Source organism: Oncorhynchus gorbuscha, linkage group LG01 (assembly GCF_021184085.1).
Source record: "Oncorhynchus gorbuscha isolate QuinsamMale2020 ecotype Even-year linkage group LG01, OgorEven_v1.0, whole genome shotgun sequence".
Classification (NCBI taxonomy): Eukaryota; Metazoa; Chordata; class Actinopteri; order Salmoniformes; family Salmonidae; genus Oncorhynchus; species Oncorhynchus gorbuscha.
In genome coordinates this window covers 78,366,530-78,384,179 of record NC_060173.1, presented here as the reverse complement: position 1 = coordinate 78,384,179, position 17,650 = coordinate 78,366,530, and the positions used below count along the sequence as shown (strand labels likewise).

General features: G+C 42.6%; 1 protein-coding gene and 1 pseudogene across 4 annotated transcripts in view; both read right to left on the bottom strand.

The window, feature by feature from the left end:
• LOC124047356 overlaps positions 1-1,581 on the bottom strand; it is a 96,501-nt pseudogene extending 94,920 nt beyond the window's left edge.
• Positions 1,582-11,162: 9,581 nt separating this feature from the next.
• Positions 11,163-17,650, bottom strand: part of LOC124042992 (E3 ubiquitin-protein ligase ubr3-like) — a 39,068-nt gene continuing 32,580 nt past the window's right edge. For all 4 annotated transcript variants that reach the window (XM_046361164.1, XM_046361172.1, XM_046361180.1 and 1 more), the window contains 7 exons: positions 16,493-16,617; positions 15,199-15,306; positions 14,842-14,967; positions 14,558-14,737; positions 13,478-13,687; positions 13,120-13,259; positions 11,163-12,965 (listed from right to left, as the gene is read on the bottom strand). In XM_046361164.1, coding sequence (XP_046217120.1) covers positions 12,848-12,965; positions 13,120-13,259; positions 13,478-13,687; positions 14,558-14,737; positions 14,842-14,967; positions 15,199-15,306; positions 16,493-16,617 — 1,007 coding nt within the window. In that variant the 3' untranslated portion in view covers positions 11,163-12,847. The remainder of the gene's footprint in view (positions 12,966-13,119; positions 13,260-13,477; positions 13,688-14,557; positions 14,738-14,841; positions 14,968-15,198; positions 15,307-16,492; positions 16,618-17,650) is intronic.

Here is a 17,650-nt window from a genome sequence, read left to right as displayed (position 1 = left end):
TGAGTGTAGTCTGGCCCAGGAGTGTGAAGGTGAATGGAAAGGCTCTGGAGCAACGAACCGCCCTTGCTGTCTCTGCCTTGCCCGGTTCCCCTCTCTCCACTGGGATTCTCTGCCTCTAACCCTATTACAGGGGCTGAGTCACTGGCTTACTGGTGCTCTTCCATGCCGTCCCTAGGAGGGGTGCATCACTTGAGTGGATTGAGTCACTGACGTGCCGTGGCGGAGATCTTTGTGGGCTATACTCGGCTTATCCCTGTAGTGGTGTGGGGGCTGTGCTTTGGCAAAGTGGGTGGGGTTATATCCTGCCTGTTTGGCCCTGTCCGGGGGTATCATCGGATGGGGCCACAGTGTCTCCTGACCCTCCCTGTCTCAGCCTCCAGTATTTATGCTGCAGTAGTTTATGTGTCGGGGGGCTAGGGTCAGTCTGTTCTATCTGGAGTATTTCTCCTGTCTTATCCGGTGTCTTGTGTGAATTTAAGTATGCTCTCTCAAATTCTCTCTTTCTTTCTTTCTCTCTCTTGGAGGACCATGCCTCAGGACTACCTGGCATGATGACTCCTTGCTATCCCCAGTCCACCTGGCCGTGCTGCTGCTCCAGTTTCAACTGTTCTGCCTGCGGCTATGGAAGCCTGACCTGTTCACCGGACATGCTACCTGTCCCAGACCTGCTGTTTTCAACTCTCTAGAGACAGCAGGAGCGGTAGAGATATTCTCAATGAACGGATATGAAAAGCCAACTGACATTTACTCCTGAGGTGCTGACTTGTTGCACCCTCGACAACTACTGTGATTAGTATTATTTGACCATACTGGTCATTTATGAACATTTGAACATCTTGGCCATGTTCTGTTATAATCTCCAACCGGCACAGCCAGAAGAGGACTGGCCACCCCTCATAGCCTGGTTCCTCTCTAGGTTTCTTCCTAGGGTTTTGGCCTTTCTAGGGAGTTTTTCCTAACCACCGTACTTCTACACCTGCATTGCTTGCTGTTTGGGGTTTTAGGCTGGGTTTCTGTACAGCACTTTGATATTTCAGCTGATGTAAGAAGGGCTATATACATACATTTGATAGGATTTGATTTATAATGAGACAAGGCAAACAATAGTCAAGAAAAACAGAGATGATTTCCTTTTCATTTGTTTGGTTTAGCGTTATCATTGGTAAGGGTTGACATTACTGGCACCTCAACTTTCTAAAGAGACATAATCAATTGATTGTGTCTCTTTTGCATTTTTATTTAATTTTCATTTGACCGTTATTTAACTAGGCAAGTTAGTTAAGAACAAATTCTTATTTACAATGATGGCCAACCCCGGCCAAACCCTAACGATGCTAGGCCAATTGTGCACCGCCCTATGGGACTCCCAATCACGTTTAACTTACATGAATTGGATGCAGGGCTTTGACTGATGCCTGACTCCCATCCTTCCTGTTGTTCACTCTAGAACTTTCCATAGGTTCCTTTACCAATGGTCCCTGCAGTCAGCCAAAGGATTCGGCAGGCTCTCCAGACCGTACAGCAGCCTCCTACATTGAATTATAGAGCTCCAAGTGAAATTCTTCATTCATGTTCACGCATGTTGGAACTAAATGAAATGTGTATCCCTGCCAACACTTTCTCCTCTCTCGGGAAGCTTTGCTAATCAAGGAAAGATAACAGGCAACATGTCAGTATAGCTTAGCTTCAAAACATCCTGCATATGGCTTTGACCACACTGATCTACATGCAATGCTTCACCAAAACACACTTTCTCATTACCGCTATATCAATAAAGATATTAACAGCTTGCTATATATGATATTATACAGTAGACCACTAAACGACTCATTGAGCCCAATGACACATCTATTTGGCCAAGGGAGGCACTTAACAGGTTTAAAGCAGCCGATGAGAAAGCAAAATTCAAACCAAACGACGATACTTACATCGGGAGTGTTATTCTGTGACTCATTAAGCCTTTGACTGCAGACAAATGACTAAAGTGTCTCATAGTAAAACAAGACCCATACCAATGACGCTTGCTTATCTCCGAGGGGGCATGTAACAAGTAGCATTGCACTGGGAATCTGGATTAGCACGCACCACAGGGACCCTGTCGATGTCCAGCAAGACACCACTAACAATACTTCAATGTCTTCAGCATCAATTGGATTGGCCTGGGATTACCTTGAATGGTGCTTTTCTCTACCCCAATCCCAGGCTCCACACAAATCAAACTGAAAGAGCTTACCATTACAATTGCTTTAAAATATATATATATATATAATTTTCTATCTGACTTTGGTGTCTTTAACCAATGACAGGTGGGATATTAAGCCATATTAAGTAATCACATGATGGGGGGGTGGTTTCTTGGACACAGATTCAGCCTTTTCAATAGTAATTATCTTGGGGTGGCAGGGTAGCCTAGTGGTTAGAGTGTTGGACTAGTAACCGAAAGGTTGCAAGTTCATGGTACAAATCTGTCGTTCTGCCCCTGAACAGGCAGTTAACCCACTGTTCCTAGGCCGTCATTGAAAATAAGAATTTGTTCTTAACTGACTTGCCTAGTTAAATAAAGGTAAAATAATAATAATTCTCCATTGAGTTTGCTTTTTAGTCCAGGAATAGGTTTAATCTGTGTCCGGGAAACTGCCCCATAGTATCAGGCCTAACCCATCAAAGCAGATGGGTTAGGCCTGTAATAAATCAGTCTGTATAAAGGGAGGCCATAAACAACATGATGGTTCAAAGGTACAAAGTAAGAGGTGCCTAAACATTCACCTGACTAAGTAGTAGTGCGTGATGGATCAGACAAAACATTTACATATGTATGTAATCCATATTCCCTGAATGATGAATATTCTCAATGAGAGGAGTTCAAATCTCACATCTCTTCAGTTTGTCACATAAGTGCAATGTATCACAGAGGTTGACTGACCATGTGGGAGATGGGGGAGGCATTTATTTTGAGCACCAGTTTACAAGAAAAAAGGTAAACGATATTTGGACCACCAGGTCTCTCTCTGTCACTGCACCAACGTGGATAGATTTATGAATTGGCGTAGGAGCAGGGTGAGTGATGGCTTGACACGAGATGGATATAACGGATCTAAAACATGCAGCGCAAAGTGGTGACGGATGTCCCTTCAATGTGTCCTTCCTCAAAGAAAGCAAACAACGTGGGACAAGAGGGAGAGAATAGCCTTCTTTGAAAGTCTGCGCGTGTAACACTAGACGAGACCGCCCAATCATTTTCCTCCCTGTAAGACTTCAGATAAAAGACAATGCTATCATCATTTATCCCCGGAAATTAATTTGACCAGCTCAGGCCCGTTCAAATGCAGTAAATCACACATGCCTTGTGCATCAATAAGATGAAAATGTTTTTTTGGAGCCATTGATTTACTCTCAATGAATAGATCCATTTTGTTTCTAAGCATGCGGGTCTAGTCTCTGCATTGCATACATGTTGATTCTCCTGTTGCCCAGACATCTATGCCAGGCTATTGCTAGAGAGCAGCTGTGTGGCTAAAGTGGCTGGCAGCATCAGACACCCACTCTACAATATCAACTTTCTCCTGGTGCTCAAGCCTCTGATCTGAATTAGTAGGATATTGCCAGTCCAGCTGCTATTGCTCACAGGAAAGTACTCTTTCGATGGCTAAAATGAAAATATATACAGTACCAGTCAAAGGTTTGAACACACCTACTCATTCAAGGGTCAAAACTATGAAATAACACATATGGAATAATGTAGTAACCAAAAAAGTATTAAATAAATCTAAATACATTTTATATTTGAGATTCTTGCATACCTTGTACGTTATTTGTAACAGTTGATTCCCCATCACATTCTGCTAAGTGTGTCTCTGTGTCTATCCTAGCAACATGTCCCTGACCAAATCATGCTCATCAGCCGTGATAAGTTATTCATGCAGTGGTAATCAGCAATGCGATCTAGTTCTAAATATTCAGGTGCCATGGAATCATGTAGTAACCAGAAAAAGTGTTAAATAAATCTAAAGATATTTCATATTTGAGATTCTTCAAAGTAGCCACCCTTTGCCTTGATGACAGCGTTCCACACTGTTGGCATTCTCTCAACCAGCTTCACAAGGTAGTTACCTGGAATGCATTTCAATTAACAGGTGTGCCTTGTTAAAAGTTCACTTGTGGAATTTATTTAATTCTTAATGTGTTTAAGGCAATTAGTTGTGTTGTGACAAGGTAGGGATGGTATATAGAAGATAGCTCTATTTGGTAAAAGACCAAGTCCATATTATGGCAGGAACAGCTCAAATAAGCAAAGAGAAACAACAGTCCATCATTACTTTAAGACATGAAAGTCAGTGCAATCCGGAAAATGTCAAGAACTTTGAAAGTTTTTGAGACTGCACTTGAAAAAACTATCAAGCGCTATGATGAAACTGGCTCTCATGAGGACCACCACAGGAAAAGAAGACCCAGAGTTATTTCTGCTACAGAGGATATGTTTATGAGGTAACTGCACCTCAGATTGCAGCCCAAAGAAATGCTTCACAGAGTTCAAGTAACAGACACATCTCAACATCAACTGTTCAGAGGAGACTATGTGAATCAGGCATTCATGAAGCTGGTTCAGAGAATTCCAAGAGTATGCAAACCTGTCATCAAGGCAAAGGGTAGCTACTTTGTAGAATATCAAATATACACTGCTCAAAAAATCCTAGATCTGAATGAATGAAATATTCTTATTAACTTTTTCTTTGCATAGTTGAATATGCTGACAACAAAATCACAAAAATTATCAATGGAAATCAAATGTATCAACCCATGGAGGTCTGGATTTGGAGTTACACTAAAAATTAAAGTGGAAAACCACACTACAGGCTGTGCCAACTTTGATGTAATGTCCTTAAAACAAGTCAAAATGAGGCTCAGTAGTGCGTGTGGCCTCCACGTGCCTGTATGACCTCCCTACAATGCCTGGGCATGCTCCTGATGAGGTGGCGGATGGTCTCCTGAGGGATCTCCTCCCAGACCTGGACTAAAGCATCTGCCAACTCCTGGACAGTCTGTGGTGCAACGTGGCGTTGGTGGATGGAGTGAGACATGATGTCCCAGATGTGCTCAATTGGATTCAGGTCTGGGGAATGGGCGGGCCAGTCCATAGCATCAATGCCTTCCTCTTGCAGGAACTGCTGACACACTCCAGCCACATGAGGTCTAGCATTGTCTTGCATTAGGAGGAACCCAGGGCCAACCGCACCAGCATATGGTCTCACAAGGGGTCTGAGGATCTCATCTGGGTACCTAATGGCAGTCAGGCTACCTCTGACGAGCACATGGAGGGCTGTGCGGCCCCCCAAAGAAATGCCTCCCCATACCATGACTGACCCACCGCCAAACCTGTCATGCTGGTGGATGTTGCAGGCAGCAGAACGTTCTCCACGGCGTCTCCAGACTCACGTCTGTCACGTGCTCAGTGTAAACCTGCTTTCATCTGTGAAGAGCACAGGGCGCCAGTGGCGAATTTGCCAATCTTGGTGTTCTCTGGCAAATGCCAAACGTCCTGCACGGTGTTGGGCTGTAAGCACAACCCTCACCTGTGGACGTCGGGCCCTCATACCACCCTCATGGAGTCTGCTCAAATGGTCAGAAACAGACACATGCACATTTGTGGCCTGCTGGAGGTCATTTTGCAGGGCTCTGGCAGTGCTCCTCCTGCTCGTCCTTGCACAAACGCGGAAGTAGCGGTCCTGCTGCTGGGTTGTTGCCCTCCTACGGCCCCCTCCACGTTTCCTGATGTACTGGCCTGTCTCCTGGTAGCGCCTCCATGCTCTGGACACCATGCTGACAGACACAGCAAACCTTCTTGCAACAGCTCGCATTGATGTGTCATCCTGGATGAGCTGCACTACCTGAGCCACTTGTGTGGGTTGTAGACTCCATCTCATGCTACCACTAGAGTGAAAGCACCACCAGCATTCAAAAGTGACTAAAACATCAGCCAGGAAGCATAGGAACTGAGAAGTGGTCCGTGGTCACCACCTGCAGAACCACTCCTTTATTGGGGGTGTCTTGCTAATTGCCTACAATTTCCACCTGTTGTCTATAGCATTTGCACAACAGCATGTGAAATGTAGTGTCAATCAGTGTTGCTTCCTAAGTGGACAGTTTGATTCCACAGAAGTGTGATTGACTTGGAGTTACATTGTGTTGTTTAAGTGTTCCCTTTATTTTTTTGAGCAGTGTATTTGGATTTGTTTACCACTGTTTTGGTTACATGATTCCATATGTGGTATTTCATAGTTTTGATGTCTTCACTATTATTCTACAATGTAGAAAATAGTAAAAATAAAGAAAAACCCTTGAATGAGGTGTGTCCAAGCATTTGACTGGTACTGTATTTGTCATTGAGGTGATTTTCCTCGTGTTATCATGTCCCCTGAGCATTGAGTAAAAACACACCCTATCGTCAATACTATACATTTATCCAATGTGCACTGTATTTTATCATACAAGTTTCATAGAGAAATGACTGTGACCAAAACTAGCATTTAGGTTGTTATGAGTTTGTAAAAGGTTGTAGCCAATGCATACAGTAGTCAAGCCTATACAGGAGGCCTGTGTGAATGCAAGTGGCTTGGTATTGAGTGATAGGGACCATTCATATTTGGCCATGAGTTCCATCTAGTATTTTCTCAAAGCCTTAATGTGAGCTTCATGTCAGCCTACAGTATTCACCACTCTTTGTAAGGTACTGTAGGCATAGGTTCATTTTTGGTACTGTTGCCCTCACCATAGATATCTATTTTTAAGAGATAAAATAACAAAAAATATATAACTTAATTTCCTTTCAAACGACAGAAATTTAATTTCAGACAATCGTGATCATATATTACAATAGTCAGCAGGTAGCCTATTGGTTAGAGCTTTGGGCTGCTCGATCGAACCCCTGAGCTGACAAGGTAAAAATCTGTCGGCCTGCCCCTGAACAAGGCAGTTAACCCACTGTTCCCTGTTAGACCATCATTGTAAATAAGATTTTGTTCTTAACTGACTTGCCTAGTTAAATAAAGGTTCAATAAAAATAAAAACATGTTGAATATTTATTTATTTATTAATAAATATATAATATATGCCATTTAGCAGACGCTTTTATCCAAAGCGACTTACAGTCATGTGTGCATACATTCTACGTATGGGTGGTCCCGGGAATCGAACCTACTACCCTGGCGTTACAAGCGCCATGCTCTACCAACTGAGCTACATTACCCTGTCCTTTGCAGCTTCTGCATTTCCGTTTGTGAACCTGGACCCTGTAAATGATTTAAATGATAGAAAAGACACAAATAAGAACTTATCAAACATCTTGTCAGTGGCATAAGTAACAACTCAATAACAAATGTTCCTTTCAATGTAATAGTTTTCGCTACATGACATGGCCAGTTCACAGGTTTCTCAACTCTTTCAGGTGACTCATTTCTGTAAACCATCTAAGGAATGTGGAGACAACGAACGAAATTCCGACGTTTGTAACCATACCATGACCAAAGTTTTTAGCATAATGCAGACATGCAGTATCATTCACTTAATAGGCTACATTCCATAGCGACATGTCCAAACTGATTTTCTCCGTATTCTCACGAACCACGGTCACCAACGTGTCCTTGCTATCCCTACCCCATTGAAGTTGATATGTAAAATAGTTAAGGTAAGTATTAAGGTTAGGTAAATAGGGATTAGGGTTTATGGTAGGGACGTCCCGAGGATTCCCGGATAGTAGTGACCGTCACTAACCCGTCAATGATTTAATTAAGAGGAACTTGATAAGCAATTGAGAGGATGTAACATACCCTAAGACAGTTGCTCTTCGGGCTACTTCTGCACTCCATACTTCTTATTTAGGATAATATAAAACATAGCATATAAGGTCTTACAAATACATACAATTATTAACTGAAGGTTTTTTACCAAAGCACGGAACCAACAAATCCCTTACATTTAGGGATGATACCTGTGGCGGATATTTCCGTGTTCGTGTGATAATAAGCGTCCATCTCAGAATAAGGCCTTGGCCTAGCAAACTATTTCATCAATGTTGAAACTCTTAGGATTCTCTGCTGGTATCTTCTGGATGTCCGACAAATTTCACTAACTGGAGATGCCATGACATAGAGGCTTTGTAAGGTATTGGTAATTTCGTTGGAGAGGCCTTTAGTCTTTGCAATTTCAACTCAATTTTACTTCAGTGCACAAATCTGTTGCAGTCATAGTTGGCATGAGATGCCCTCATTTCCCGGCAACAACGCATTGTGATTGGCCTATTTGCCAACATGTTTCTCCTTTAAAATGTTTGAATTGAACTCAACCAAATTGCACAGCATCCTTTATTCCTAACTACAAAGACAAAGCCACTGAATGTATATGCTAAAGTAGAAATGATAGCTCTTCCTGTAAAATTATTTCAGATTGTAGATTAAATCTGGCTACTATGTTCAGCCCAAGCAGCCAATGAGCAAATGATCCATAGCACTCCCAGAGCAATGATCTGTTCCATCTGCACACTTATGCAACAATGCCCTGAGATCCTCAAGCTGCAACAAGTTGATCAATCTGAATCAATTGTAACCAATGTGTTTTTCAATTATAGTATGTTTTTTTTTTTTTGGGGGGGGGGCTTCTCATGATGTAAGCACTGTACCAATACATTTCCTATATGCAATCATTCAAATTTGACAAGAGCACAGAAGAGAGGCTGCTTATAATGGTGGTGTAGAAAGGGAGATTTTTATTTCTACTTTGCACATTCTTCCATTGCAAAACTACCATTCCAGTGTTTTACTTGCTATATTGTATTTAATTTGCCACCATGGCCTTTTTTGCCTTTACCTCCCTTCTCACCTCATTTGCTCACATTGTATATAGACTTGTTTATACTGTATTATTGACTGTATGTTTGTTTTGCTCCATGTGTAACTCTGTGTCGTTGTATCTGTCGAACTGCTTTGCTTTATCTTGGCCAGGTCACAATTGTAAATGAGAACTTGTTCTCAACTTGCCTACCTGGTTAAATAAAGGTGAAATAAAAATAAAGATGGGATTTTCCCATATGACCAGAGCGGAGAGCAGAATGTTGACCGAGTGTCTGGGAGAAACAATGTGGGGAGGGTGGTTACCTGTCACTTGTGGCTGAATATTTGTGTAGAATTATTTTCCATTTGAACCATTCAGTTTCTTATTTTCCCAAATGTACTGAACAGTTGAATGTAAGAACAGGATGTACATGTTAGTGCTAAGAGACCTACTATTAAGGGTTACCATGGAGCTAACCTCCGACTTGATGTCCTGAGAAATCATAGCCAGCGTAGACACAGGAAACACAAGGGGCTTTGCTGCAGGCTAATTATGTTAATTAACTACACTGAATGGGACAGGGAAGAAAACTAGTGAGAATAAAATAATTTGGTCCATAGAGAAATCTAAAATACGTTAGCGTGGACAATGAAGATAAACGAGTCAGTTTATATTTTATTCACATATGTTACATTTTGCAATAAATGTCTAAGTCACACTTTCTGATCCAACTCAGAAAGTATGAATCAGCACCTACAGTAATGTACTGTGTTTTCTTATTTTCATTCATACAGGTGAACACACAAAAAGCTTTCAATTAGCATGTACACTCACTCATTGGATTTTCTGTTGCAGTCATGTACAAAGTGGGGACTGCAAAAAGAAAGGGAAACAGTACACATAAGCAGCATGCGCGTTTTTTCCCCCTAAAAATGTACCTCCTTTGAGCACGATGTGGACCAGCAATTCACCAAATCTTTTCACCAGAATAAATTACCCAGGGATTTTTCACAAAACAATGGCAATATTACTCTTTCAGGCACAACTTGAGAATGATCTACTCTTCCAGTTGGAGACATGGTAATTGAAACTAAGCATTTCAGACACCAAACTCAAAAACTGTGATTAAAACAATCTCATGACTATGGTATATTATGGGTATTGAAATCTGATGTCTTATGTTGTAATGCATCCATGACCCAATGAAATATCTTAAAATTTGAGAAATTTAGGCATAGGGGAATGTCTTCCTTATACAGTGCCTTCGGAAAGTATTCAGACCCCTTGACTTGTTCCACAATTTTAGGTTACAGCCGTATTCTAAAATGGATAAAATAAAATAAAAACTCAATCTACACACAATAACCCATATTGACAAAGCAAAAACTGGTTTAAAAATGTTTGCAAATTTATTAAAAACAGAAATACCTTATTTACTTACATACGTATTCAGACCCTTTGCTATGTGACTTGAAATTAAGCTCCGGTGCATCCTGTTTCCATTGATCATCCTTGATGTTGCTACTACTTGATATGAGTCCATCTGTGGTAAATTCAATTGATTGGACGTGATTTGGAAAGGCACACACCGGTCTAGACAAGGTCCCACAGTTGACAGTACATGTCAGAGCAAAAACCAAGCCATGAGGTCAAAGGAATTGTCTGTAGAGCTCCGAGACAGGATTGTGTCGGGGCACAGATTTGGGGAAGGGTACCAAAACATTTCTGCAGGTCCCCAAGAACACAGTGGCATCCATCATTTTTAAATGGAAGTTTGGAACCACCAAGACTTCCTAGAGCTGGCCGCCTAGCCAAAATGAAGGCTCGACAGCCCGCTTGGAGTTTGTCAAAACGCACCTAAAGGAAACAAGATTCTCTGGTCTGGTGAAACCAAGATTGAACTCTTTGGCCTGAATGCCAAGCATCACGTCTGGAGAAAACCTGGCACCATCACGGTGAAGCATAGTGGTGGCAGCATCATCCCGTGGGGAGGTTTATCAGGGACTGGGAGACTAGTCAGGATCGAGGCAAAGATGAACAGAGCAAAGAACAGAGATCCTTAAAAACAAGCTCCAGATAGCTCAAGACCTGGGGCAAAGGTTCACATTCAAACAGGACAACGACTAAGCACACATGTCCTTGAGTGGCCCAGCCAGAGCCCGGACTTGAAACCGATCGAACATCTCTGGAGAGACCTGAAAAAAGCTATGCAGCAACACTCCACATCCAACCTGACAGAGCTGGAGAGGATCTGCAGAGAAGAATGGGAGACACTCCACAAATACAGGTGAGCCAAGCTTGTAGCATCATACCCAAGAAGACTCGATGCTGTAATGGCTGCCAAAGGTGCTTCAACAAAGTACTGAGTAAAGGGTCTGAATACTTATGTAAATGTGATATCAGTTTTTTTGTTGTTTAAAAAAAAAAGATTTTTGCTTTATCATTATGGGGTAGTGTGTGTAAATTGGGGTCAAAAAACAATTTCAGAATAAGCCTGTAACTGAAAATGTGGAAAAAGTCAAGGGGTCTGAATACTTTCCGAAGGCACTGTAAATATAGCTACTTTAATTATAACCTTTGGCAACCAAAAGAAAATAAACAGATTGGTTATTTAACAGTATAAAAAAATATATTGTACCACAAGTGTGGATTAGGTGAATGACATCCATTTGTTATGTTAAGGTTAACACTATTACACTTCTCAAAACCAACTAAATGACATCTTATGGAGTTTCAAAGATAACAATTTGAAGAGACTGAAAGCAATCTTCAACTAGTTCCTTTAGTTAATCAAAGATAGCGTTTTGCATTATGTGCCCATATACATCTTCCAATACATTTACTATAACTTCACAGAGCAACTCAAAAGAAATGTGAAAGGCCAAACCAGTATTGCCCATGTACTCACAAAAAATTATTCAACTGTACTATCTAAAACTGCAAAAGTCTTCATCAGCATAAAAAGATGAAACTACAACCATTCCCTTACAGAATGCCATATCAGTAGTATAACTTATGCATTGAGTCCCCAAATTCAAATATTTAAACTCTAGCAAAATCCCAATGCACTTGAAATGATTCTCAGCAATGGAAGTTTTGGAAAAAGAGCATGCCAATTACAGTAGACAGATACTCCACACCAGTCTTATGTGTACTCTACTGTGGCCAGACGGGTGAGTGGTCATTGAGTTTCCTCAGGGACCTGGCTGGAGCCTAAGTAAAGGCAGGACTGCAAAGACCAATAGCGACCATGTTTGCCAGTCATCTACCATAAACGTAAAGCATTTATTTCTTTAGAAAATAAAAAATCTTTACAAAAAGTAAAATTACTTATTTGAACAATGAGCACCAGCATTTATTTAAATATTTAAAATGTTGTATTCTAAACTACAGCAACAAAAAAAAATATACCTGAGGATGAATTGCAACTACACTGTAAAAAAGAAGAGCCTGTGCTTGACGGCAATAAACTCTGAGTGGACTTGTCACCTACCATAATGTCCCAACAAACACACCGAGAACACAATTTGCAATAACATCGCTATACTTATCAAGAGCTTTAAACCCATGCCAGCAGTACAAAGTCTGAAAAATGAGGGATATGCACCAACCCATACATTGTGACAATATGCTTATCATTAACATTACCAAGGGCAAATTTGTCTATATGTATATCTCTCGAGCTCATACTGTTAGCCAATCAGTGTACAAATACTCACCCGACTGAGCCCCCCCAAAAAAATATTTCTGTCTTCTAAACCACTTCAGAACCAATCTGTTACTGGGCAAAGTTGTGCTTTCTCCCAGTTAAAATCCACACAGTAAATCACTTAAATAAAAAAAACACACACTGTTAGTTTTTAGGCATGATTGTACACAAAACTTCACATAAACCAAGGCTGTGGCAGTAACACCCTCACTGCATGTTTGTTTATATCACATGATAAGATTCCCATATGTTTTACAGAGGCAGACACATAAACCAAAGAGATTCTTTCCCATCAGGGTGAGGGTTCAGGTGACCTTACAGTCCGTTGTAGTGAGGCCCCCAGCGCTTGTTGATGTGATCGAAGGTGTGCGAGACCCACTGTTGCTCCAGCACTCTATACCTCTCCACACATAGAAACAGGGGCTTTCCACGGCTGTAAAAAACAGAATAGAAAATGTGACTTCAATAATGTTTTCAGCATAGTCCCCCCCCCCCCACATCAACCATTCTAGTGAGAACCTGACAAGATGATTGTGTGAGATGAAACTGAAGTGTAAATGCAAAGGGTCTATGGCGTGTATTTGTACCGTAGATCGCGGTCCTCCTCTCCATGGGCATCCAGGTAAACGGAGCCCCACAGGCAGAAGCGGTGTCCTCGGATGATGATGATGACCGAGGCGTTGATCAATAGGAAGATGCCTGTGGCGGCGCCACAGTGCTGAGAGTGCTAAAGACAGACACGCACAACCTATTCACCAAAACACATTGTCCTCTGCACCCAGCAGCGCCACCCAAGCATGCAAGTTCTTATTTTGTACAAGAGAGTAATAATATCCATCAATGACCTAAAAAAAAATGAAGCCACTCGCTGAATAAGAAATATAAAAATCATGCTCTCTTTTCAGATATAGTCTAATACAGCCTTTGAAAAGCAGGGCCACTCACCCAAACGCATTCGCAGATCCCGTGCTGCTTGCAGCACAGCCCTTTGAGGCAGACGAAGGTGCCACAGACGAGGCAAAGCGCCGGGTCCTTTGGCACTTTTTTGCAGGCAGTGCAGGCCTTCTTGTGGTAGTACTGGAAGATGGTGTTGTAGTTGTCTGGTAAGTGGAGGAGGTGAGGGGAGGCCCACTGCAGATCCTGGACAAGCAAAGTCTGGATGGAGGGAAATTAACCACGGCAGTCACAACATTATTCCAATTACGAACCCCAACTTTGTGCCCTAGGCAATCCTCTGTAACAGCTCGGACCACATTGTGCAGACTTTTTAGACAATGGGAGCTGGGGGGGCTTTATCTGGCTCACGATTGTGCTGTGTCCACGGGAGGCCTAAACTTCAGCAGCCCATAACTTAAGAAAGCCAATCCAACGCTCGAGAGCTGATTCCGAAGTCCCTTTCATTTAACCATGTGCTCGTCCACTCGCTCTCTAACCTCCTGTCAATAGACTCTTTTAGTAAGCGGACTCATCGGCCTGGCTCAGCAGCCTTAAGACATCAAAGAAAATACCACAGCACTTTGTTTCCTGCTCCTCTAAGCATCAGCCCAAGAAACACTGAGGTTACTGTACATTCATTTCAGTTTGGGCATTGAGTCTCTCCACTTGCTACTAAAAAGGATTTAGAAATATAGGAAATAAAAGCTGGCCTGTTTTAAGCCTTCTACCGAATAAATTCTTAAGTTCCTATATGCCACATTTTGTGTATGCCCTTCAGCTCCAGGGTGCGACAATAAACAATGTCCACCGTTGAAAGGTATGCGGGAATCATCCAGAATGGCTGTGTGAAGCGATGGGAGATTTCATTGTGTGATGTATGGCAGAAAAGGACAGTGCTGATTGACAAAGGTAGTATGTGAAAAACCATCACTCCCAGAGGTGAAGAGGGGTTATATTCAGCGCCACAGCTAACGCATGGTGTCACTAGTACCAAAAGAACAAGGGAAAAGAATGACGCCACCATTGGTGTTTTGGAGACGATATACTGGAGAACGATTGGTGGAGAGAAGTGCTCAGCCTCAAACCTACCATTGATTTCTCAGCCTGAGTGTCGGCGAGCCCTGTGACCTCAGAGCACCATTGAGACATCAGTTCGAAAGCACTGACCGTCCAGTCCAGACATGAGGCACTGTACATGGGGTTAGATGGTTGAGGGGCTGGGTCAAGGAGACCTAAACAGCCAGCCAGGCCTGAGAACTCTTCTTCCTCCTGAAACAGAACAAATGGTCAGTATGAGTTAAAGCCGTGAGGTTGGAGCAGCTATGGAACAGAGACGCAGGCAGAGAAGTGCGGAACAGTAGCAGTAACCGTACCGGGCAGCCTGACAGGTTGTCCCCATAAAGATGGTGCTGCAGGAGACAGGAGAGGCGGAGGTAAGGCAGGCAGAACTGCTGGAGGCTGTACTCTATGGACTGTGGGGACCACACACTGGAGCTCAGCTGGGAAAGGAAGCACAGGAGTAATGCCTCATCAATAACCTCTCAACAGATAATGGGGTGATATAGATCTCCTTCAGAGAGAGCACAGATGGTGTTAAATGGGCAATTCATCATGTAAAAAAATAAAGAAAACTGAGGGTGGGGGGGGGGGGGGGCTGGCTAGCCAAGAACTGGGCGCTTGGCAGCTTTGAAATGGTTTCATATATTTTTACGGAACTTGATATGGCTTACCATGGATGGCTCGTCTGTGTTCACGTCATACACAGTTTTCACCTTGGACAGCTCAGTGATAACATGGCTGAGAAGAGCTTCATAGGACTTCTCGGCATTGAAAGCATTCTGTGGGAGATGGTCCAAAAGCAGTAGAGAGGTGACACATTGAGAGTACATAATACTTTTTATAGTACAACAGCAGTATGACACAATTAGGCTCTCAGGAGTCTCACGCCACTGGACCAGCTTCATATGATATTCAAGCAGTCCATTGTCAAGTGTAGCCTAGTGGTTAGAGCGTTGGACTAGTAACCGGAAGGTTGTGAGTTCAAACCCCCGAGCTGACAAGGTACAAATCTGTCGTTCTGCCCCTGAACAGGCAGTTAACCCACTGTTCCCAGGCCGTCATTGAAAATAAGAATATGTTCTTAACTGACTTGCCTGGTTAAATAAAGGTAAAATTAAAAGTGTGCTGCAGTGTCTCCAACCCCCGTACCTCCCTTTAAAATGTGCACTGTATAAAATAACTTACGCAGAATAATAAATGATTATTTTTATGCAATAAAAAAAAATAGGCACCGTTGATAAGCACCAAGAAATGACTGAATGAGTGCTCTGATCAAATTCAACTGATTGAAATAATGATCTGATAGCGTTTATCAAGCTCACGGTGGGGGGGGGGGGGGGGGGGGGATAGAAAACAGCAGCCAGTCTTATCTAGCCTGGCGTTCTCTGTCAAAGATTTATAGCGGGAGGAATTTAATGTCTTTGGATTTCCTTCCTCTGGGCTCGGGATCTCGGTTGAGACAGTCTTTATCTACAGCAATTTAAATACAATGACATCCCTCCAAATGTGGCCAATGAGGATTTCCAAGCCGTCTTAATGACAGCTTTTGAGAGAGTGCTACACTGTTCGTGACAAAGTGGGGTAAGATATTTAGCTGCGCCACAATAGATCGAAAATACCCTGAAGGGGAGGCATTTTGCGTTTGGCCCATTTACATTCCAACCAGCCACTCGCTAATACAGATTTAATAGACTGAAGATGAATAGCCAATTAATGCCAACCAGCTCCGGTAATCACTCTCTCCTTGTTAACGATGATCGATATATCTACAGCCCAAACTGCTTAACGGAACTCGGGGCCAGGTCTTAATCTTAATTTGCGTCACACCTTCATTTGCCAAGGATGTAAACAGGTCCCAGGGATAACAAGTAGAAAGTATAGATATGTTGTGAAGCCAGTGCATCCTAAGGCCCTTGGGTAGAGTACAAAGCAGCAGTACGGCGAGGAGGGTGATATCTCCATTACCTTCTTGAGAGTTCCAGACGTGCTCCAGGCCTGCCTCTCCTCGGGGCTGAACTTGGCCGAGAGAGCAGCCAGGGCCTGGGTGTACTGCAGGTTGTACAGCATCCTCACCAGACAGATGAAATGTTCTACAGGGACAGAGAGAGAGAGGTGACGCACAGACCCAGGTTAGGTGCACTAATGTCGGAGGAACAAATATATCGTGGCGCACATACGTTTACCTTGTCATGACACTCGGCCGACCGTCTCATTGTTTTGAGAATCATAACAGATTTATAACTAAGTTGATGCCATTCTCATTGGAATAACTACTGTTATGGATGACAGTCTGCTTAGCATAAAAAACAGGAGTATGATGGCAACGCCTATTGTTTTGGGAGAATATGCAAATACTGCCCTTCATTGGCATTTTGACAATTATGGATGTGAATAGATCATCCTAGCATTCAGCCAACATAGGAAATCACAATAGCCTAGATGTGTTATCTACACAGTCCACTTACTGGGTGGAACAACACATTGATTTAGAAATATTTTCTCTCTTCCCAATTACTACTTAGAACAGCTTGTTAAATAGAAAACAGTTTCATTTATGAGCAACCGGAATAAAATAAATTACTTAAGAGGTCTAGAATGCTCTGTAAGCAGGGAAATCAGGGTGCCTACAAGAGATTGACACCATTTTTATTGGGCTAGAAGACAAGTCAATAGGTTGGGTTTGGTCTCCAGAGGAATGGCTCTCATCTCCAGTGTTTATAAAGGCTCATCAAATAGAGACGGGTAATTAGCAGGAGGCAGCCGGCACCCAGGCCACCAGGTGGAAATAGGCGTTGGATTTGAAGTGACAAGAAATACAATGAGCACCATTATTTGCCCTCCTCAGGAGAGTGGTGCTGGTGACAGGTCCATTGTGTTGCGTCAGCACATTAAAAAGACAACCCCTTTACTGCCATGAAGGACACACAGGCTGTTAGGACCTTCCCGCCCCTCCCACCTATCCACTCTAAACAGGACAAAAACCCAGGCACGTCCTGTTCGCCATGCCCCGACTTCAATAAAATGCTTAATACACACCCATCACTCATCGTGATGTATTACAATCTATTCTCCATTCCACAATGAGGACCGTCATGCTTATTTTGGCTTAATCAATGTGGAATT